This window comes from Nicotiana sylvestris, chromosome 3 (genome assembly GCF_000393655.2).
Source record: "Nicotiana sylvestris chromosome 3, ASM39365v2, whole genome shotgun sequence".
In the NCBI taxonomy this organism is placed as follows: Eukaryota; Viridiplantae; Streptophyta; class Magnoliopsida; order Solanales; family Solanaceae; genus Nicotiana; species Nicotiana sylvestris.
The window spans coordinates 154915755-154939970 of NC_091059.1; the positions used below are offsets into that span (position 1 = coordinate 154915755).

The following is a 24216-nucleotide window of genomic DNA, read 5'->3' on the forward strand; positions in this document are numbered from 1 at the left end:
AAATTCCAGCATAGTATACTGGAGATTGGAGAACCTATGTATGAACTTCCAACATATTATGTTGGAACTCCAGCACACGGAAAGTTCCAGCATAATATACTGGAGATTGGAACACCTGTGTATGAACTTCTAACATATTATATTGGAATTCCAATACATTATGAAATTCCAGCATGTTATGCTGGAAGTTCACATGTAAAAAATTCTAACTCTAGCATATTATGCTGGAATATTTTCGGATTTTAACAATGTTTTTGTTCAGATTTAGCTTTTACATGAAAAGTGGCTAAATTTCGATTACTTTTGAAACTATGGATATTTTTCAATTACCACTTGTAAATCTGGCTATTTTTTAATTTCTAGCAATATTGAGTCCCGGCTCTTTATTTTGTTAAATAAAAGAATTTTATATTTATTTATCAAAAAAATGTTCTTACCACTTTTGACAGTACATAATTTCCATTTTTCTGCGTTTTATTTTCTTATGATATAAGATGATATCATGCAATTCTTTTTTTATTTTTATATTTACAAAATTTGAAGAACATATGGCATATATATAAGTAATAACACATCTAAAGTCAATGATATTGACAAGTCATTCTTCCATTTTCATTTCTAGTCCTTTAAAACAATTCTAGATAAATATTTTGACATGTGAATTGTAGAATTTCAAAATAGGGGAAAAGTTTTTTGAAATAAAAATGATATTTAAAATTTAGCTCCTCCTCAGGAGGTATGACAGAGGGTTGTATAAGGATTGCAAGGTGATTCTAGGTGAGATACTCGCGACGTAGCATAGGCTCTTGGAGATGGACTAGGGTATTATGTTAAAGAGGAGGAAAAGGTCTGCTCGAGGAAGACCAAGAATCAGGTGGGAAGCCTTAACTAAGGATAAAGGCCAAGAGCTAGAGGGGCAGTTGTCGGCTATGGGAGCTTGGAGGAGCAGTGGTGACGCGAGCACTAGGTGGTCAGTGACAACAGACTGTATAAGGGAGGCTGCGAGAGAGGTGTTAGGGGTCACGACGGGCATCTCTGGTGGGCACAAAGGAGATTGGTGGTGGAATGACATGGTCCAAGGTAAAGTGGAAGCTAAGAAGGCGGCGTACCTAAAGTTTGTGGGGAGTATAGGTGAGGAGAAGAGGCGAGCGTGCATGGAGAGGTATAAGGTAGCCAGGAAGAAAGCTAAGCTGGCGGTAACGGAGGCTAAGACCGCGGGGTATGGTCGTATGTATGAGGAACTGGGGAAAAAAGGCGGGGAGAATAAGTTATTTCGGTTGGCCAAGTTGAGAGAGAGGAAGGCTCGGAATTTGGACCAAGTGAGATGCATCAAGGACGAAGATGGTAGAATATTGATGGAAGATGCCCAGATTAAGAGGAGATTACAGACTTACTTTCAGAAACTCCTGAACGAAGAAGGGCATCGGGTTATTGCGCTAGGCGAATTGGAGCATTCCGAGAGTCATCATGACTATAGGTACTGCAGGCGTATCAAGGTTGAGGAGGTCGTGGGTGATATGCATAAGATGAGTAGGGGCAGAGCGAACGGGCCATACGAGATTCTAGTAGAATTTTGGAAGTGTGTGGGGAGAGCAGGTTTGGAGTGGCTGACTGGGTTGTTTAATGTTATTTTAAAGGAGAAGAAGATTCCAGATGAGTGGAGGTAGAGTATGGTAGATCAATTGTATAAAAATAAAGGTGATATCTAGAGTTGTAACAAGTATAGGGGTTGATGTTTTAAGCATCAATTCTACACAAGGGGGGGTGATTTGTGTAGTACTCAATTTTCGCTTAACTGAACTATAGAAGAACCTGGTTCTTCTAGGTGTTCCAACTGCTACTGTTTGCGGAGTAATAAATACAGAAAATAATGAACACAAAGATTTTTACATGAAAAATACCTTGCTCAAAAGGTAAAAAAACCACGACCTACTACTCGGTAGGATTTTTCCAAACTTTTACTAAAATCACTAAGTCAAAACAGCATTTACATAAACTCTTTGTAGACCTAAGGATTAACTCTAATCCCGTTGTAGCACACAACCTCAACTGTTGCGACAACTTCAAGTTAGCTATAACTTGAGCACTATATGTACCTAATACAATTGCTTCTATGAAAGCTGAAAGGTACAATTTTAAACCACCTACTACAATTGAACTAGAATAAAAGATAGACACAATGGAACTGATTCTTCTATCTCGTTCAAGTAGCTTCAAGAGTGCACACTCAAATCACAAATAAATTGCTTGCAAAATCGCCTTGCTTTTTTGCTCTCAATTTAGTTAACTTCTGCGTATGTGCATTACCTATAAAAGAGAACAACACTGAAATTTAATAGGTTAGTAATCAGATTTTGATTGGAACTCAATTGCTGCTCTCCTATCGTAGCCGAGTTCATGATGATCTCAAACTCTAACACTATTTTCATCCTAGATTGTGTTCTCTTCATATAAGGAGACATTCTCCCCTTATCCAATATACAACTTTTTCGATCAGATTAGGAGATATTGCTGCTTGATCAGTAGGACTTATCTCCTTCACGTGTATCTCACATGTATAGGTTGATCATAACTGTGCTTCGCAAGATGGACCTGGTCCATGACTAAATTCTTTTTGTCATTCTTCAAAACTTCACCTGTTCTTGGGCCAACAAATTTCCCATTTTTGATGATGACAAACTCTGTGCTTTTTACTGATTTGGATCCTATAAGAACTCAGCTTAACCATCAATACTAAACTTAGAAAATTCACTTATCATCAAGGACCAGTTAATTAGGTTATAAATATCACTTATTTTTAGAATGTGTAAAGCACAATGTCTCTTCCCCCTTTTGGCATCATCGAAAATTTGCATACAAAGTGTGGTACCCAGATTTTAATAAGTACTCATAGCCACTGGGGCAACTGCAAGTGCAATCATCAGTAATCAAGCAAATATATTTAAATTATCAAGGACAGATTAATCATTGAATAAGAGCTAAATAGTAGTTATAATTGATAGAGATATGTTGCCACCAACAATCCACAAAAAGAAAGAAAAATATTCAAACAATGAGCAAAGCACAAAAGATAGAAACATCCCTAATCTGGGTCACTGAGGTACTAAACAAGTTCAGAAGTCCTAAGGCTTGGAGGAACTAGAGGGTTGGGTTTGTGTTTGGAGAAGACTCAGCATGTTGTGAAGAATTCCATCATTCTTCTCCTTTTCTTTGGCAAGATCAATTCCGAGACCATCCCCCTCAGTTTCTACTTCAATCAAACGAGCCTTGAGCCTAGCTATTTCAGTATCCTTGGCTATACATTCCTAAACTAGAGTCCTAACTTTGCTGTTGATGGGTGCCTTCTGAGATGAACCAGGTTCATTTGGGATGGCAGTGACTGCATAGTCACAAACGAGAAGAGTATTGATGCCAAAGTGATCCTTGCTCGAGGCCATTTCCCATTTCTTCAGAGGCACATTGAGCCTATCCAGAACTGTGCTTAGAATAAAGCCATAGGGAGTACCATGGGCCTTGGATCCGTTTATGACCCTGTCTAGCAGCTTGATAATGAAGGCATACCAGCTGATTTGTTTTCCTCTCTCCAGGCACTCCATAAGAATTAGATCCATGTAATTAGCAATGTGCCTTCTCTCCAGTCTGGGCAATGAACACTTGTTGACAAATTCAAAAAAGACCTTGTGCTCAGGCCTCATTTCACTTTTCTACACAGTCATGACTTCATTCACCTCTTCTGAATCACAAAACCTCACGTTGATTGCAAGAGCAGTAGGGAGGGAGTCCAGGCAGGGCCACATTTTCCTTGTATAGTCATCAAACCCTTCAAAGGGTATGTCCAGGATCTCTCCCAGTTTCTTTGCATCAAACTGCACTTGGACTCCTTTCACTAGGCTACTAACAATGCCATCCTTAACCGCAACATTGGCCATAAATTCAATTAGCTCATTTCTGGCTAGCCTACCATCCATCTGAAGGACCATGCCCTTCCATCCCTGAGAAGCTAAAGCATTCACCAATCTCATCATTCCTAGTTCCACCAGGTCTTCAGCAGTCTACCCTTTAAAATCTTTATTTTGCCAAACATGGCAAGCTTATCTTGTTCCTTCTCAGAATCATTTTCTTCTTCTTCTCCACTCCAGTCATTATCTTCAGAAATTTTTGATTGTTTGTTTTTCACTACAGATTTTGTCCTCTTGGCTAGTATAGGTTCAACAACCTCAGACATGGAGGAAAACTTCTTGGAGGAGGTCTTGGGCTTTTTAGGCTTGGGGGTACGAACCTCTACTGATGTACCCCTTTCTTGATGGACCAGTTCCATCTCCTCTTCCTCAACAGCCTCTGAGGATTCTGCAATCTTTCCATTTCCTTTATCTATTTTCTTTTCCTTACTCTCTTTTAAAGCCCTTTGTAGACCAGCTTCACTCTGTTTCACCCTACTTCTTGTGGCTCTACCCCTTGGTAGTGAAGAGGCAGTAGGTGTTGAGGATGACGCCTTTCTTTTTTTGGAAGACTTAAGAACATTGGGGGCTTTTGTTGTGGGAGTTCTGCGTTTCTTTGGGTCATAGCTTGCTCCAACCTTTTTCAGTAGGTCTGCTAGGGTATCTTCAGTAGATGAAATAGGTTCATCTCTCTGTGTGCTCAGATGAACCAACCCCTCAGCAGCTTCCTCAGAACCACTTCCCCCTGACTTCATGCCTCTCTCTCCTACCCTTTCTTGTGCAACCCCACAGATAGCAAGAGTTGCTCCCTTCCCATTTCCCCTCTCATCACCACATGCACCCTCTCTCTCTTTTTCTTTTTTAGAATTTTTTTTACCTCCACTCCTTTGTGAACCTGGTACTTCTACATCCTTAACAGACCCAACCAGATTAAACTTAGATTCTAGATTCTCAAACACAGAAGAAATAACCTTAGATGGAGATTCTTGAGTCTTTTCAGAGTCAGAAGACCTAGGTCCTTCCCCCTCAGTAGCGGATTGATATGATTCAGAATCAGAGCTGGATCTGGAGTTTTGGGCCTGGCCTGCCTTCAACTTTTCATTTAATTTCTTCCTCAGAGCCCCAGACGCTACAGTATTTCGAGCAAGCATTTTCACCCTACACAGTCTAGGTTTTGACGATGTACTGGGTGGATGAGGTGTGGATGAATTTGAGGGATATGGTGGTGGAGGAGTTCCACGATTATCTTGTGGGTTTGTGATGATCGTTGGCTTCTTGAAAGAATTTGGAAATTTAGAGTTTTGGAGAAGAGGGCAAGTGAAAGTGAAGAACTTTTTTTGACGGTTTGGAATTATAAAGATGGCAGGAGAAATGATGTGTATTTAAAGAGAAATACACATCTAATAGGTAACGAAATCCTTTTGCAGTGGTCAAATAGAGGTCTAATCAACCTAAAATTCTAGATTTTGAATTATCGGTTTATCTTCCCTAGATTTTAGGCTAAATTTTCGGTTTAGAGTTCTAGGCAGACAGAACTGGTTCAATGCTAACGAATAGAATTTTCTAGGAATTTAACAAGTATAGGACTTCTGCTCATGATTGAATAATTAATCTTTCTAATTGTGCATAGTATAGAAAACATACCTTAGCTTTCATATGAACCCATACTGATGAACCAAGTTCTTCATTTAGAAGTCCCTTGAATATGCCTCAAATGCCATAATAGAGAAAATTTTGTAAGAGATCTGTGAGTCATATAAACACATGTCACAGGAGTATACTAATTAAAGTATGAAGCTGAGTAAGAATTAATCTAGATAATTACACAAGTTCAGAATTCCTAGCCAACTTTTTTTTCATTTTTCAAATTTTTTCTCATTGTGCATTCTGAGCTGGACCTATTAGGTGATCTTAATCATCCTTAATTCCAACATGTTGCTCTCAAAGTTTTCTCTACTCAGTGATTTAGTGAAGATGTCAACAATTTGTTTATCAGTAGCACAAAATTCTATGGAGATCAATCCTTTCTCATAGTTATATCTTAAGAAGTGGTGTCTAACATCTATGTGCTTAGTCCTCTTATGATGAACAGGGTTCTTTGTCATACTTATAGCACTAGTGTTATCACAGAATATAGGAATGCAACCAACTTCAATGCCAAAATCTACCAGCTACTGTTTGATCCATAACAATTGAGCACAACAAGAAGCAACAATAACATATTCAGCCTCAGCAGTGGATAAGGCCACTGAATTTTGCTTTTTAGTGGCCCAAGATACAAGATATGAACCAAGAAAGTGATTCATACATGAGGTGCGTTTCCTATCCACAAAGAAACCTGCATAATCAGCATCAGCATATCCTACTAGATTGAAATTACTACCTTTAGGATACCAAAGACATAGATCAGTGGTGTCTTTCAAATATCTTAGTATCCTTTTGACAACAATCAAGTGAGACTCTTTTGAATTGGTTTGAGAGCGAGCACAAAGCCCTACACTGAAAACTATGTCAGGTCTGCTGGCAGTAAGATACATGAGTGAACCAATCATACCCCTATACAACTTCTGATCAACTGATGAACCAGGTTCATCTATGTCTAATTTAGTGGAAGTTGCAATGGCGGTGTCTATTTCCTTTGATTCAACCATTTTAAACTTTTTGATCAGCTCGTTTGCATACTTCTGCTAATGGATCATGGTTCCATTTGGGCTTTGTTTGATCTGTAAGCCTAAGAAAAAGTTAAGCTCACCCATCATACTCATTTCAAACTCACTCCCCATTAATTTGGCAAAATCCTTACTTAGTTTATCAGTGGTGGCCCCAAAGATTATGTCATCAACATATATTTGTACCACAAAGAGATCCTTACCTTTTTCCCTTAAGAATAGGGTACTGTCAATTTTACCTCTTTTGTATCCATGTTCAAGCAGAAATTTGGACAGTCGTTCATACCATGCTCTAGGAGCCTACTTGAGTCCATATAGAGCCTTGTCTAGTTTGTACACATGCTCAGGACATTCTTTGCTCTCAAACCCCGGAGGTTGTTTCACAAACACTTCTTCTTTCAGGTAGCCATTCAGGAAGGCACTTTTGTCATTCATTTGATGGAGAGTGAATTCCATGTGTGCAGCAAAGGCTATGAGGAGTCTTATTGCCTTTAGTCTTGCAACTGGAGCAAAAGTCTCATCATAAACTATACCCTCCTCTTGGTCATAACCTTGGACCATAAGTCTTGCCTTGTTTCTTGTAACTATTCCATCTTCATCAAGTTTGTTTCTGAAGACCCATTTTGTACCAATAACTGATCTGTCCTTGGGTCTTGGAACTAGATGCCAGACTTGACTTCTCTCGAGCTGATTGAGTTCATCTTGCATTGTATTCACCCAATCTGTATCCTGCAAAACCTCAACAACATTTTTAGGTTCAATAAGAGATAAGAAAGTATCAAAAGCATACAGATTCTTTAATTGTGATCTAGTTTTGACTCCAAATGTTGGATCAGTGATTATGTTCTCAATAGGATGAGAACTTTGATACTTGTGAGGTTTCACAACCAACTGATGTCTGCTAGATATTTTTCCCATGTTTTGTTGCTGAGGAACATGGTCATGAACAGGTTCTTTTAGGGGATTTGTTTCAATTCCTCTTTGATCAGTTCCCCCTATCAGGTTGCCCTGAATGGAAGGACATGTTCCATCACTTGTTTCTTCTTTTGGTGCCACTTTAACTTATGCTGAGACTTCAGTCAAATCCTTCACCAATCCAATGGCTTCATCTTCAAGTTCTTGTCTCTCAGAAACAACATTAGTTTCATCAAACACTACATGCACACTTTCTTCTACACACAAAGTTCTTTTATTCAACACTTTATATGCTTTTCTATGTGAAGAATATCCCAAGAATACTCCTTCATCACTTCTGGGATCAAACTTACCTAGGGAGTCTTTTCCATTATTGTGCACAAAGCACTTGCATCCAAATGCCCTAAGATGGGATATATTTGGTTTTCTCCATTTAAGTAACTCATAGGGAGTCTTCTCTACAAGAAGTCTAGTCATGCATCTATTGATAATGTAACATGCAGTGTTTACAGCCTCTGACCAGAAGCTGTGGGGCAGTTTACTAGAAAGAAGCATAGTCCTAGCCATGTCTTCAAGAGTCCTTTTCTTTCTTTCAACTGCTCCATTTTGTTGAGGAGTCCTAGGGGAAGAGAAGTTATGATCTATACCATGTTCATCACAGAATTCAGCAAACTTAGCATTTTCAAATTCAGTTCCATGATCAGACCTAATGGATGCAAGTTGATTACCTAGTTGTTTCTGAGTTTTTCTAACAAAAGCAGTAAACATGTCAAATGCTTCATCTTTAGATGTTAAAAATAGTACCCAGGTAAATCTAGAATAATCATCAACAAGTACCATTACATATTTCTTTCCACCTCTGCTCATGGTTCTAATTGGAGCACAGAGATCCATATGGACCAATTCCAATGTTTTGGTTGTGCTTACCATTTTCTTTCTTTTGAAGGATGATCTTACCTGCTTCCCTCTTGCACAGGCCTCACAAACTTTGTCTTCCTTGAACTTGATGTTAGGTAACCCTATCACCAAGTCCTTAGAGACTAATTTGTTTAGCTGATTCAGACTATCATGACCAAGTCTTTTGTGCCACAGGAGGAGATCATTATCCAACACACTTAGGCAGGTGAGTTCATTTTCTGAAATATTAGACAAATCTACAATGTAAATATTGTTAACTCTTTTCCTGTAAAACAATCTTGTTAGTGGTAAGATTAATCACAAAATATTTAGTATAGGTGAATGCTACAAAGTTACCTCTGTCACACAGTTGTGACACACTGATCAGGCTGTATTTCAAGCCATCTATCAAGTAGACATTCTCAATGGAGTGAGAGTTTGTCTTACCTACCTTTTCACCCCCAATAATCTCACCTTTCTTCCCATTTACAAAGGAGACATTACCTCCCTTTAAGTCCTCAAGTGAAAGGAACTAGTTCTTACTTCCAGTCATATGTTTTGAGCAGCCACTATCCATGTACCATATTTGGCTACTCCCCTTCACTTGGACCTGCAAAAAGAAATCAAGGGTTAGTCTTAGGAACCCAAACTAGTTTGGGTCCCTTTCTATAGGCAAAGGGATAAATCAAATTCCTTTTAGCCTACCCAGGCAGCCTATTTTTCTCATGAACAAAAGCTTTGTTCTTTTGACTGGCCTTTTCTTTTTCATTACATTCATTTTTGTAATGGCCAGTCTTACCACAATGTGTGCAGATTTTGTTCTCAGGGAGAGTGAGGTACTTGCTTTTAGGATCCCACTTAGGTTCTTGAGTCCCACAGCCAAGTCCTCTTTTGTTGCTACTGTGATGTTCTTGTAGACAGGAAAGTACATCAAAAGCCTTGTTCCATTTGCAAGTTCTGTCTAGTTCATGTTTTACCTTCCCTAGATCTTATTTTAAAACTTTTATCTGCTCATCCTTCTTGTACAACTCATCCTTTATTTTTCCTAAGTTTTCTTCTGGGGTGAGATGTGTGTGGTCAGCTTTCTTCTTACCTATTCCTAGTTTCAGTTTTAAGTTCTCAGACCTAAGTTCTAGGACACTGGTGTCAAGTTCAAGAACCTGGTTCTTCAACTCACCATTTTTACTATCACTCTCATTAGCCCTAGACTCTAGATTTTTGCACTTGGCTTCTAGGATCACACATTCCCTAGACAGATCTTCCTTCTCACTGTTAATTATTTTAGACTCACCAATGAAGTCTAGCAATAGCTCGGACAACCTTTCTTTAGACAAGAATTTAATCTTTTCTTTGAGATGAAAGATACTTACCTCTTGTTCATTATTTGATTCTCGGATGGCCATAAGTGCTTGTTCATCTCCAGCTTCATCTTCTGAGTCCTCATATGATGTTTCTCCCCAAGCAGCAACCATAGCCTTTGTTGATCCTTTGTTCCTTTTTGGTTGAACTTGTTCCTTCTTCCTGTTCCTTCGTTCCGCCCTTTCCTTCTTCCACTCAATTTCCCATTGAGGATAGTTCTTGATCATGTGGTCAGTCTTATCACATTTCTAGCAAACCTCGTTGGTCTGTTTCTCAGGAACCCTTGGTTTGTTGAAGGTTGTACCTCTTGAAAAACCCTTTCCTCTCATCAGGTACCTTTTGAAATCTCTTGTGATCATGGCCATTTCATCATCCTCTAGATCTGAACCTTCAACTATTCTGAGGGTCAGACTTCTTTCCTTCTTGGGTGCATCCATTTTCATGGTTTGCCTTCTCAGTTCATAGGCAGTGAGTTTTCCAATCAGCTCATCCAGCTTGAGGGTAGCAATATGCTTTGATTCCTGAATAGCAGTGATTTTGCTTTCCCAAGTCACTGGTAAAATCCTTGTCAAGATTTTCTCAACCTTGTATTCTTCAAGGATAATTCTCCCAAGAGATTTAAGTTCATTTGTTAGTGTTGTGAACTTTGTGTACATCTCCTGGATAGATTCTCCTTCCTTCATACTGAAATTCTCACATTGAGAATATTGCAGTGTTCCTCTTGATCTCTTTACTTGAGAAGTTCCTTCATGAGCCACTTATAAAGTGTCCCATATTTCCTTTGCAGTAGTACAACTTTGAATCCTGTTGTACTCGTCTAGACCCAATCCACACACAAGCCATTTCTTGGCCTTAGCATTCTTCTCCCATTTCTTCAAATCTTCAGCAGTGCAGTCAGCTATTGTCTTTGGCACATCCACTCCTTCAGCATTCTTCTTTGTAGTTGCCAAAGGACCATCTGTGACTATGTCCCAAAGTTCATAGTTTTCTCCTATGATGTGATCTTTCATCATGTTCTTCTACCAAGAATAGTACTGACCATTAAAGAGTGTAGGCCTACAGTGGATTGCCCTTCCCAGTTCCCAGGTGGTGCACTCATTTTAATCTTTTCCTAAGGTGTTAGCCTCTTCAAGGATAACTTACTCTGATACCAATTGATGTTTTAAGCGTCAATACTACACAAGAGGGGGGAGGGGGTGATTTGTGTAGTACCCAATTTTCGTTTAACTAAACTATAGAAGAACCTGGTTCTTCTAGATGTTCTAACTACTATTGTTTGCTGAATAATAAATACAGAAAATAAAGAACACAGAGATTTTTACGTGGAAAATACCTGACTCAAAAGGTGAAAAAACCACGACCTACTACTTAGTAGGATTTTCCCAAACTTCCACTAAAATCACTGAGCGAAAATAGCATTTACAAAAACTCTTTGTAAACCTAAGGATTAACTCTAATCCCGTTGTGGCACACAGCCTCAACTGTTGCGACAACTTCAAGTTAGCTATAACTTGAACACTCTAGGTACCAAATACAATTGCTTCTATGAAATCTGAAAGGTACAACTTTAAACCACCTACTACAATTGAACTAGAATAAAAGATAGACACAATGGAACTGGTTCTTCTATCTCATTCAAGTAGCTTCAGGAGTGCACACTCAAATCACACATAAATTGCTTGTAAAATTGCCTTGCTCTTTTGCTCTCAATTTAGTTAACTTCTGCGTATGTGCATTACCTGTAAAAGAGAACAACACTGACATTTAATAGGTTAGTAATCAGAGTTTGATTGGAACTCAATTGCTGCTCTCCTATCGGAGATGAGTTCATGATAATCTCAAACTCTAACACTATCTTCATCCTAGATTGTGTTCTCTTCATATAATGAGACATTCTCTCCTTATCCAATATGCAACCTTTTCGATCAGATCGGGAGATATTATTGCTTTATCAGTAGGACTTATCTCATCCATGTGCATCTCACATGTATATGTTGATCATAATTGTGCTTCACAAGATGGACCTGGTCTATGACTGAGTTCTTTTTGTCATTCTTCAAAACTTCACTTGTTCTTGGGCCAACAGGGTTATTAAATTACTGAGTCATACCATGAAAGTGTGGGAGAGGGTGGTTGAAGAGAGGGTGAGGATGACAATGTATGTATCCGATAACTAGTTCGGGTTCATGCCGGGTCGTTCAACTACGGAAGCTATACACCTTGTTAGGCGGTTGGTGGAACTGTACAGAGAAAGAAAGAAAGATCTACACATGGTATTTATTGACCTAGAGAAAGCGTATGACAAGGTGCCTAGAGAAGTTCTCTGGAGATACTTAGAGGCAAAAAGTGTGTCGGTTCCTTACATTATGGCTATTAAGGACATGTATGCTGGGACAAAGACTCGAGTTAAGATAGTAGGAGGCGATTCTGATCATTTTCCGATTAGAATGGGATTAAACCAAGGTTTTGCCCTCAATCTGTTTTTGTTTGCCCTGGTTCTGGACCCATTAACACACCATATTCAAGGGGAAGTGCCATGGTGCATGCTATTCGCCGATGACATAGTTCTGATTGATAAGTCGTGAGCCGGTGTTAACGATAGGCTGGAGGTTTGGAGACAGGCTCTTGAGTCTAAGAGTTTCAAGATGAACAAGACGAAGACGGAGTACCTGGAGTGTAAGTTTAGCACTGAGCCGGGGGAAGTGGACGTGGATGTGAGGCTTGAATCACAGGTCATCCCAAGTAGAGACAACTTCAAGTACCTTGGGTCTGTTATCTAGGGGAGATCAATGAGGATGTTATACATCGTATTGGTGTAGGATGGATGAAGTAGAAGTTAGCATCTGGAGTCTTGTATGATAAGAGAGTGCCTCCGTTACTCAAAGGTAAGTTCTATAAAGTGGTTGTTAGATCGGCCATGATGTATGGGGCTGAGTATTGGCCTGTAAAGAACTCACATATCTAGAAGATGAAAGTAGCAGAAATGAGGATGTTGAGGTGGATGTGCAGGCACACTAGGGTGGATAAGATTAGGCGTGATGATATTCGGGAGAAGGTGCATGTGGCTTCCATTGATGACAAGATGCGGGAAGCGAGACTCAGATGGTTCGGGCATGTTCAGAGGAGAAGCCCAGATGCGCCAATAAGGAGATGTGAGCAACTAGTTGTGGAGGGCACGAGAAGAGGTAGATGACGGCCTAAAAAGTATTGGGGAGAGGTGATCAGACAGGATATAGCGATGCTTCAGATTTTTGAGGATATGACTCTTGATAGGGAGATGTGGAGGTCGAGTATTAGGGTTGTAGGTTAGGAGGTAGTTTGAGTGTTTCCTTACTTTGTACCATTGCAAAACCAGTCTGGTAGGATTTTTGTCTAAGATAGTTAGTGGCAATGTTGTGTCTTACTATTTCACTTTTCAGCGCAGGAACTATTTACTAGCTATCGCTTTTGCTTTGCATCTTTCTTCTGAATTTCATGTTGTTCCTTTTTTCATATGATTTTTTTGCTGATACTAATATTGTCTCCTTTTGTCTTTTTGTTTTCTTGAGCCGAGGGTCTTTCGGAAACAACCTCTCTATTCCTTCAGGGTAGGGGTAAGGTCTGTGTACACACTACCCTCCCCAGACCCCAGTAGTGAGATTTCACTGGGTTGTTGTTGTTGTTGTAGTTGTGTTTGGACATGAATATAATTTTGGATTGTTTTTGAAGTTTTGTGAGTGATTTGAGTGAAAAATTTGAAAAATAACTTTTTGGAGTTTTTTAAACTTTTGAAAAATTTTCAAAATGCATCTTCAAGTGAAAATTGAAAATTTTATGAACAATCGCTGATTTCGGAAAAAAAGTGAATTTTGAAAAAAAAAAAATTCTTATGTCCAAATTGAAAAAAATTGCTCTCTTCTTCTAGGGTTTCAAAGAGAGAGAGAGAACTGTGGACGTGAAGCTTAATCCACCAGATGTCTTCACTCATCACATGGAAAAATTTTGTGTTCTTCCTGTTCAGATTTTTCAATTATAAAGCTTTTTTCTTTCTTTTTGTCACTCATTCTCTATATTGCCTTTGGCTCTGCATTTATATCAAAATTTCTCCAGCTTTGTCATTAATTAGCTTAAGTGGAATTCTGAGTTCTGCGTAGTTCTTCTCTGCTCTTTCTTGAAAATTGCCATCTACAACAAAAATAGTAATGACATACCGAAGAACTTCGATGCCACCTGTGTCTGATGAAATCTCCCAGCAAAAAGAGGGCGTCTACGGCGTGAAGAGAAATTAGCTCCAAAAATTAATCGGTTGATAGTACCATTAATGGCTAATAAAGCTCAGTTACAGACTTCGCTCTATTTAATGGATCCTGTGCTTTTGTCTCAATATTTCTTACTTTACTGTCTACAAGAAGTTACCAACTAAGTGTAAAGTATTTTTATACTATTTAACTTTATGTGATGTTCTTTGAAAATTGTATTCCATTTGCTTGCATGTGTATTTCTATTGCAGTATGACTGCAAATTAGATATAACTATAAGACTCAGAAGAAAATTTCTCATGTGATATCCTTTTAATTTAGAATTCTTTCAAACAAACTGAAAAAAAATATCGTATGTCAGGGATTCATGCTTCCAGAGGATTTATTTTCTCTATGTTACCTTTCAACTTCCATGTAATATGACTTATTGAGGAATTTTTTGTGAAAGTTGAATTCTTTGATATTACTGTGAGATTAGCAGTGAAAATAAAGGTTGAAACTCAAGGAGCTAGGAGCCATAGTGCAAATGAAAGATTATAATTTGGCTCAAACGGGAAAGGAATGTTGATTATGGCATAGATTAGTTAGACACATCTTATGATGAAGTAAGATCCCTATCTCTTTGAACTTTTAAAGCTTACAGTCTGCATTTGGCTGACATTTATTTTTCATATGAGGAATACCAATATAATTTTATATGTTCGTGCTGAAATGAACCCTAAATTAGCATCCATGACTACGTTTATTTGGCATATGATGTCTTTGGAATGTGTTCTTGGTCCCATATTGATAATTTGTTTATGCATGTAATTGGAAAAGTAGCCATTATTTCACATTAGCCTCATAAGATGTTTGATTATCGTACTTTAAATGCTTTAGCTTATTAACTTGAAGAATCATTGTTTCTAAAGGAATGGCTCATGCTTGATAAGCCATCATTGGAATTCACTTTATCTGCTCTTTTTACTGCGTATATTTTACCTGCCATATTGTAACAACTATTCGTCGATTACTGAATATGTAACGATCCGACATGTCGTTTTGAGCTCTAGCGCGTCGTTCGGCAGTTTGAGGCCATGAGCAGCTTCACTTCAGGTATTATGACTTATACGCGTGGTCGGAATTGAATTTCGAAAAGTTTGAAATTAATTTGGAAAGAAAATTCTCATTTCGGAAGCTTCAAGTTGAAAGAATTGAGTAAGGTTTGATTTATGAGTAAACGACCTTGGAATCGGGATTTGAAGGTTCCAACAGGGATATAGGACTTGGACGTATGTCCGCATCGGGTTTTGGATGACCCGGGCGCGTTTCGACGCCTATAGTGGAAGTTAACATTTTTGGAAGAATTTCATAAATCTAGGTTGAAGCGCAATTCAGTGTTATCAATGTCTGTTTGGGGTTCTGAGTCTAGGAATAGCTCTGCATGGTGATTCTGGTATTAGGAGCGCGATCGGAAATGGATTCGGAGGTCCGTAGGTCATTTTGGAGTCGTTTGGCTAAAGTTAGACTGGAAGTGGACTTTTTGATATCGGGGTCAGATTCCGATTCCGGAAGTTGAAGTAGGTCCGTAATGTCGAATATGACTTGTTTGCAAAATTTGAGGTCAATTGGATGTGATTTGATAAGTTTCGACATAGAATAAAGAAGTTCGAAGTTCTAAAGATCATCAAGTTTGAAATGGAGTGTGATTCATGGTTATAGCGTTGTTTGATGTGATTTGAGGCCTCGAGTAGGTCTGTGTTATATTATGGGACTGGTTGGTGTGATTGGACGGGGTCCCTGGGGCCTCGGGTGGATTCCGGGTGGTTAACAGATCGAATTGGAGTTGGGAGGAAGAGCTGAAGCATGTTGTCATCTGGTGTAACCGCACATGCGAGGTCTTGGCCGTAAATGCGGAGCAGCAGAAGCGGCCAAAGGAGCGCATATGCGGTTGAGAAGGGAGAAAGCTGGGAATGAAGATGCGGTCATCTTGCAGCAGAAGCGAGATCGGACCTGCGGAAGGAGAAGCACAGAAGTGGAGTGAGGGAGCTTGGCGAAGGACCGCATATGCGGTAGTGGGGTCGCACCTGCGGAACCGTAGAAGCGGTCAAGTGACCGCAAGTGCGGAAAGACTGGAGGCAGTATGTTCTTTTAAAAACAAGATTTGGCCCATTTTCCTTCATATTCTCTTGGTTTGTGCGATTCTTGGAGGGTTTCAAGAGGGGGTTTTCATCATCAATGGAAAAGTAAGTCATCCCCATCTATTATGAGTTAAATACATTGATTATGTATATGTTTTAAGGAATTTTTACCTCCTATAGCAAAGATTAACACCTTATTTATTTTAAATAAATACTATTTAAAAAAATTATATTCTAAAGATACCTTTTAATATTTATAGCAAAATATCTAATTTTGGTTACCTCCTACCCTTAAGCCACTAAATACGCTATTCAGTTACACTATTTTCTTTCTCTCTCTACTTTGATACATGTCATTCTCTTCCCACATTCCCTAAAAACACAACTGAGGGCTCCGCTCGCCGCCATCTTTCTCTGTTTCTATTTGTCAAGCCTCCACAATGCTCTCTCGTTTCATCTTTAAATCCTCACACCTCCGACTCTTAACCCGGCTTCCTTCCAAAACCCACTTCTTAAACCCTAAACCGATTTCCACTATACCCTCTCCCATTCCCAAGCCATGTTTCTTCCCCAACAACTTCCATTTCTTCTCCACAGGTAACAACAACAATGGCAAAGATTCAGAGCAATCATCTTCTGATTTGTGAAAACTTTCTTCTGAAACTTATCAATTATTGTTCAATGAAGACATAGAAAGTGTTGAGGGTATACAAACACAGGTTCTTGATGATGGGTCTTGGGCTAAACAAGAACAAGAAGAGAGTGGTGATGTGTTTAAAGAAAATAAGGGTGTTGGTGGAGGTGGGGAGGATGAGATTCGCCGGAAATTAGGGTTTATTCTTGAATAAAGACGACGGAGTTTGGGGCTGAGCAACTTGATTTTCTGTTAATATATTTTAATGTATTTTCAATATATCACGTTGTATTTTCATGTATTTCATTGTATTCATTGTCTTTTTTCATTGTAATTCAACGTTTTCGCTGTATTCTATGTATTTCATTGTATTCACTGTCTTTTTTTATTGTATTTAAATGTATCCCGCTGTATTTTATGTATTTCATTGTATTCACTGTCTCGCTATATGCCATGAATGTATTCATATTTTTTTTAATTAATATAATTTATGTATTTAGATGTATTATATAATTTCTCTGAAGATTGCTATATTTTTGGGGTATTATTCGGTTGAGTATCTTTTTTATACAAGGAAATACAAAACATATGTGTTATAATTGAGTTTGTTGAGTTATATTAGGAGTTTATTATGTTAATTGATTCACTTTATATTTAAAACACAATGTAATCCCCTGTTTCACGCCGTGAATATAGTCGAATACAGTTGAATACAATAATCTGTCTAGCTGTAATCCCATGTTTCACGCCATGAATATAGTCGAATACACTCGAATACAACAACTGATTAGCTGAATACAACAGGGGATTCTAGTTGTTCCAGATACTCCAAGTCTTCCTCAACTTTAATAGGAATAGGTTCACTTCTAAGCCAATCTTGAAGACAAATAAGAGATTGCACCAGTTTAGGCGTCAACGAACTCCTGAACAAGTCAAGAATGCGACCTCCCATGCTGAATGAACATTCAGATGCAACACTTGAAATAGGAATGACTAATACATCACGAGCCATCTCCGCAAGAATGGGAAATCTAGGCTCATTCATTTTCCACCACTTTAAGATTTTAAAGTCATCTGTTTCAGGCTTAAGATCTTCAGCAAGATATCTTTCTAACTCTGACTTAGTACCTAAACCTCCGGTCACTTCCTTATGTTTCTCAAATTCCAATTTTGTTCTCATTGTTTCTCTTTTCAAAAAGCTACCATAACCACTGACAGTAGCTGTTGTGTTTCCAGATGAAGCAGATGATGTTCCTATTGAATTTTTTTTACATAATAATCAAACAAAGAATCCATATAATTTTTCACCTCTAAAATCAATTTTTCCCCTTCTTTTTCTCCAAACATCCTCACAATTGCAAAAGGAACATATTCAAGCTTGTTACGGAGATCCAAAATTGATGCAATAAAGATCATCTTGTTCATTTTTTCAGGTTCACCCCAATACTTGGCAAATTTTTCTTTCATTTTTTTTGCCATTTCTTTCAAACTAGTATCTTCATGTTCCATCCACTCTTTCAAAATAAGATCAAGCTCACAAATTTCAACAAAATGCACATTGGAAGTGACATAACTAGAACCAGAGACCCTAAAAGTAAGCAAATAAAAAGTTTCAAGAAATTTTACCATTGTTCTCACATTATCCCAGTCAGCACTTGTGAGATCACATGCACTAGTTCCATCTTCACATACATAGGTACGAAGATGATACAACAATCCAATATCAAAGAAACTATATTTGTCAAAGGCAAGCTCAAATTGTTGTGATGTGTCTAACATCATGTATGTAGAGTTCCATCGAGCTGAAACATCTAAGCATAATGATCTCTTGGAAGTTAACTTTTGAGATTCACAACATTCTTTAAACTTTCTAATCCTAGCGGGAGATTGTCTAATGTATCTCACAGCTTGTCTAACTCTCTTGATAGAAACACCAATTTCTTTCAACCCATCTTGTACAATGAGATTAAGTATGTGAGCCATACATCTAACATGCAGGTGTTTACCATTCATTATATTAGTTCCCCAAGTAGTCAATTATTTAGACATTTCTCTTACTGTGACATCATTGGAACTAGCATTATCTACAGTTATAGTAAATACATTTTCCAACCCCCAATCAAGCAAGCAATTAGTAATTGTTGATGCCATATCATCACCCTTATGACTAGAGATAGGACAAAAGTTTATTATCCTTTTATGCAATTTCCAATCTCTGTCAATAAAGTAAGCAGTAAGACACATATAGTTTATTCTTTGTATAGAAGTCCAAGTATCTGTTGTAAGACAGATTTTAGGACGTGCTTCATTGAAGGACTTCTTCAAACTATGTCTTTGTTCACAATAAAGTTCATAACAATCTCTTGTCAATGTTCTACGAGAAGGAAAATTGAGGCATTGTGACTCCCATAAACTTCTTAAATCCTTCCTTTTCAACAAAACTAAATGGCAATTCATCCAAAATTATCATTTGAGCTAAAGCTCTCCTACTAAGTGCTTGATCAAATTTTCAAGTGGTAAGCACCCCTTCATTTGTCCCATTTGAAGCTGGTAGAAAACTGATTTGTGTTTGACTATTTTCCATGCTACGGGGCATTTTGGGACACTTAGTGAGATGATTGTTCATTGATGTAGTACCATTACCTTTCGTAGCAGCAGCATAAGTTTTTTGACAGTAGTTACATTTTGCTCTTTTAGCTCCACTAGGATCATCATACTTCTCAAAATGTTTCCAAGCATCAGATCTAGGTTGCATCGCTTTCCTTTTCTTTGGAGCTTCATCAGGACTGTCTGGACTGAGACCTTCAGTATTAGGTATGCTATCATTTGAACCCCCACCTTCGCAGGTTTCACTTACCCTACTTCCATTTTCTTCCATCTACAAAAAATAATACAAGCATAACAATAAAATACTGAGCAGTGAGCTTTTCTTGTTTTAATAACAAGTTAGAACCTCTCAACAACACTGAAACCAACAAATATTACAAGAAAATGGACATCACATTCAAGAGTCAAGACTTCTTTCAACAATATATATGTTGCATGCACCTTTAAGTCTTTAAATACTAACTTTTAGCAGAAAAAAATAAAAAATAAACTGAAACGAGAGAAAGAAGAGAAGATCGGCGAGGAGTAGAGAACACAAAAAAGAAGAAGAAATGAACGAAATATAACAAAAATGAAGCTTACCGCCACAAGAAATTTGACGACAATGACAGATCCCTAGCGTATTTGGGAAAACCACCAGTGTATCAATGTAAGCCCTAGCATATTTGGGGGGAGGAACTGCCGATAGAGAGAACTAAGAAGAGAAGGGAGAAAGAAAAGCCCTAGCCTAAGAATGGGAAAAGAAAATGAGCTGATGAGTGAACTGAGAAGGACCCTAGCGTATTTGGATTTTGGGCAATTGGGTTTGGATGGGCTTATTTTTATGGAACTTAAAATTGGGCCTTAGCCTATATAAGTATGGAATATATATTTTAAAGAATCCATGTACTAATAATTTGTTTTTTCGGTTAATCGAAAAAAATAAATCAATAACCGACGACCAAACCGAAAAGCTGAATTTTAAAAATTTTAATTTGAAACCGACCGAAAAAACTGAATAACCGAAATCGAAATTAAAAAAAAATTAGTTCGGTCGATTTTTTCGGTTCGAACTAATATATGTCCACCCCTAAGTCATAATAACACATCTAAAGTCAGGGACATTGGTAAGTCATCCTTCCATTTTCACGTCTAGTCCTTTATAATATTTCTAACTGAATATTTTGCTCCTTGCATTAACGAAAAGTACAAAATCGTTGATAAACCATAGTTCCAATTCGTAGGTCCTCCAATAATGTTAGTTATCTGAAACCAACTAATTATTTTTTATATCAACTTTTGGCCTATGAATATACCTCGAGGCTCTAAAGAGTTAAACAGCCAAATTATAATTATTATTTTTTAAAATTCGTATTAACCCAACATCTTTCAATTTAAAAGGTATATCTATACATAAGAAGAAGCAAAATGTCAGAAATGCAGACCCTTTTACTTAACCAATATTTAGAGAACTAAATTTTCTTTAAATTTATTGTGTGAGCTAAATATTTTATTTCCCTGAGGTTATTCCAAAGACTTAATGACTGCAAACGATCACTTCTCTATGAAGATGTATATTCATAAGTAATAGAGACCTCCGCTATTTATTACATGCATTAATAAATTTAATGCTGCAATAATGATTTTCCCATAAACGATGGATTCCTTATATATTTTCCTTTTGACGTTTGTCCCACATAATTATAAATACTAACCAAAGCCTAAATAATTAGCTGTATATACATCGACCATAACGAAGCAAATATAAATCATAAGCTGCAATATAATGGCTATTTGCAGGTCCTCCTACTCATGTTTTCTCCTTGTATTTCTAGCTATCATTGGTTTGGCTATCGCAAGAAATCTTGGTTACTCCTTTTCCATCTATTTTGCTCCCATTTTTTTTATTACCTTTAAATTTTTAGTTTAAGCGATTGAATGATTATTTAGATTAAGACTTCTTATTTTTTTGCAATGAACAGATCAAAAACAAGTAGGCCCACATTGCTACGATCAGTGCGCGAAATTGTTTTTTAACAAGGAGTGTTTGGCCTTTTGCATAAGGAGATCGTTTAATGGTGGCTCTTGCGTTCTTGACTCAACAGGATCGGGCTTATTCTTTTGTTGCTGCAAGATTTGATTATACACAATATTCATCTCTTATTTTCAATGTCATCTCTTATTTATTTTTAATTTTTTTCGTTTATATTTTTTTGCTTATTTTGCACGATTGTTTTTTTCTATTGTCAATGGATCTTGAATTAATTTTATGTCTCTGCACTTTCTTTCGGAGGAGTAATTTTTTTTGTCTAGCCGATAAATGATGCTAATTACCATTTATGTCATTCCCCTAGTTTTATATTGCATCACATTGTAACTACTTGATGTAGCGATCGACAGGAAAGAAAATTTATTGCCATTCCCCTACTTTTATATTGCATCACTAGCGATTCATAAAAAATTATTCACTCACGAACAGTGGCGTGTTTGATATGGAAAAAAAAAATATGAAAAGTTTTCTTAGAAGAAATTTTTGTCTTAATATTTAATTCTTTTAAAATTTAGAAATTATTTCAAAAGACCTATTGGAGAAAAACTTAAGCAAAGGAAGTCAGTTTTCCTTGTTTTAATTGGTGTTTGGTTGCTAAAATAACTTCTTTTTTTAACAATATTTTCTGAAAAGTATTTTTCTTTGTACAAAACACGTTCCAATTTTACATCAAACTATATTGATTATTGTAATTAAGAGGTTTGGATCGAGATATATATGAATTATCCATAAATACATTAAAATCTTACCTAACAAGTCGAATGCTCACCTTCAATTAGACATATGTGATCTAGTATATCATTAAAGTCTTACCTTATTTTATCTTCTTGAAATTTGACTCTCCCATTATGAAAATAACATATGTGCCTTTTGTATGGTGTGCACACCCGATAATCCTCATTCAGTATTATAGGAAATCCATGATTAATCTTGCGACCTTTTCTTTGCGAGGCTTTCACAATATGTGTCAAAACTGAGAATTAACGGAGAGAGATTTGAGCTGAAGCTCAACTGCCATGGCTGAAAGCCATAGAGCTCAGAAACGGTGAAGAAGCTTCGAGAGAATTTCAGATTGAGAGAATTATTTTCATTAATTGGAAAGAAGAAGTAATGCGCTTATATACAAGATACTATACCTGTACAGCTGTCATCTACCACTAACCGCCTAAACTACCACTAACTAATAAGTTGACATCAACTAACAACCTAACAAACTAATTGCAATAATAGCCATAGCCAATCCTAACAAATACGGCTACTAGTTAAATAATTACAATAACACTTACAACTCTGATCTTAACACCCCCTCAAGTTGGAAGGGAGGTACTCACTGCCAACTTGTGAAGCAATGAAGAATGCTTGATGTCCGTCAAAGATTTAGTAAGTATGTCCGCTAATTGTTCATCTGTGTGGACATAATGTAAAGAAATCAACCGCTCAATTAGCTTATCCCTAACAAAATGGCAATCCACTTCTATGTACTTTGTTCGTTCATGAAACACTCGATTCCTCGCAATGTGAAAAGCTGCTTGATTATCATAGTAGACTGGAATAGGAAGAGTTAAAGGCACAATTAGCTCCTCTAGAAGTTTGGACAGCCAAACAAGTTCTGCAACCACCTTTCTGGCAGATCTATATTCTGCCTCTGTAGAGTTTAAGGATACAGTGGACTGTTTCTTCGATTTCCAACTGATTGGACTGTCCCCAAGCAATACAATATAACCACTAACTGACTTTCTAGTCTCAGGTCAAGCTGCCCAATCTGAATCGCAAAAGGCTCTCAACCTATAGTCTGCGCTGTTTGATAGGAAGATCTCCCGACTAGGATCACCTTTTAAGTATCTGAGCACATGCATAGCAACTTTGAGATGAGAGTCTCTAGGACTCTGCATGTATTTACTGAGATATTGAACATTATAAACAATATCAAGTCGGTGTTGGTGAGGAAGTTTAGTTTCCCCACTAGTTTCCTGTATTGAGTGGGATCTGTCAATAACTGTAACGATCTGGTCGGTCGTTTCATGAGTTATAGCCCTATTTTTTCCATTTCTGCCTCTTTATATATGTTCAGCTGTATGTCATCGTATCATGTTGGTTAGTTCGGGTCCGGAGTAATTTTGGAGTTCAATGAGACACTTAGTATTTTATTTAGAAGCTTAAGTTGGAAAAGTCAATCGGATGTTGACTTATATATAGAAGGTCTCGAATGTGAATTCTGACAATTCGGTTAGCTCTATTAGGTAATTTTGGACTTAGGAGCGTGTTCGGAATGTAATTTGGGGGTTCGTGATAGAACTAGTATTGAATTGACGAAATTGGAAATTTGGCATTTTCCGGTCAGGAGTGGAAATCTTGATATCGAGGTCGGAATGGAATTCTGAAAATTGGAGTAGGTCCGTAGTGTTATTTTTGACGTGTGTGCAAAATTTCAAATCATTTGGAGGTTATTTGATAGGTTTCGGCGTTGTTTGTGAAATTTGGAAGTTTATAAGTTCTTAAGCTTAAATCCGAGGTTGATTTGGTATTTTGGTGCTATTTTGAGTGATTCAAAGGCTCGACTAAGTTTGAATGATGTTATGGGACGTGTTTCCATGTTTGGTTGAGGTCCTAATGGCCTCGGGTGAGTTTTGGGTGGGTAACGGATCAATTCTTGGTTTTGGATGTTGACAGATTTTTCTAGTATTTTGTTGCAGAGAATTCCTTCATCGCGTTCGCGAAGGGATTATTGAGAGGTGCAGTTGAGTGTTCCTTCGTTCGCGTTGAGGGTCCTGCTTTCACGAAGGTGTAATACTTAAGGCTATGCGTTCGCA

The 24216-nt window shown here is 37.6% G+C and overlaps 2 protein-coding genes and 1 long non-coding RNA gene across 3 annotated transcripts; all 3 read left to right on the plus strand.

Moving 5' to 3' along the window:
* Nucleotides 1-827: 827 nt before the first annotated feature.
* On the plus strand, nt 828-1667 carry LOC138888211 (uncharacterized). The gene has a single exon (XM_070170031.1). The coding sequence runs from the start codon at nt 828-830 to the stop codon at nt 1665-1667; it is 840 nt and encodes a 279-aa protein (XP_070026132.1).
* Nucleotides 1668-12048: 10381 nt separating this feature from the next.
* Nucleotides 12049-12363, plus strand: LOC138888212 (secreted RxLR effector protein 78-like). The gene has a single exon (XM_070170032.1). It carries the CDS (start codon nt 12049-12051, stop codon nt 12361-12363), a length of 315 nt encoding a protein of 104 aa, XP_070026133.1.
* An 8756-nt stretch (nt 12364-21119) lies between these two features.
* LOC138886930 (uncharacterized) lies at nt 21120-21648 on the plus strand. Its single transcript, XR_011405889.1, has 2 exons — nt 21120-21224; nt 21339-21648. It is a non-coding gene; the product is annotated as an uncharacterized lncRNA (long non-coding RNA).
* Nucleotides 21649-24216: the final 2568 nt, after the last annotated feature.

Excerpts from the sequence above, each read along its gene's own strand:
- LOC138888212 (XM_070170032.1), top strand. The coding sequence starts at position 12,049 with ATGGTATTTATTGACCTAGAGAAAGCGTATGACAAGGTGCCTAGAGAA.
- LOC138888211 (XM_070170031.1), top strand. The coding sequence starts at position 828 with ATGTTAAAGAGGAGGAAAAGGTCTGCTCGAGGAAGACCAAGAATCAGG.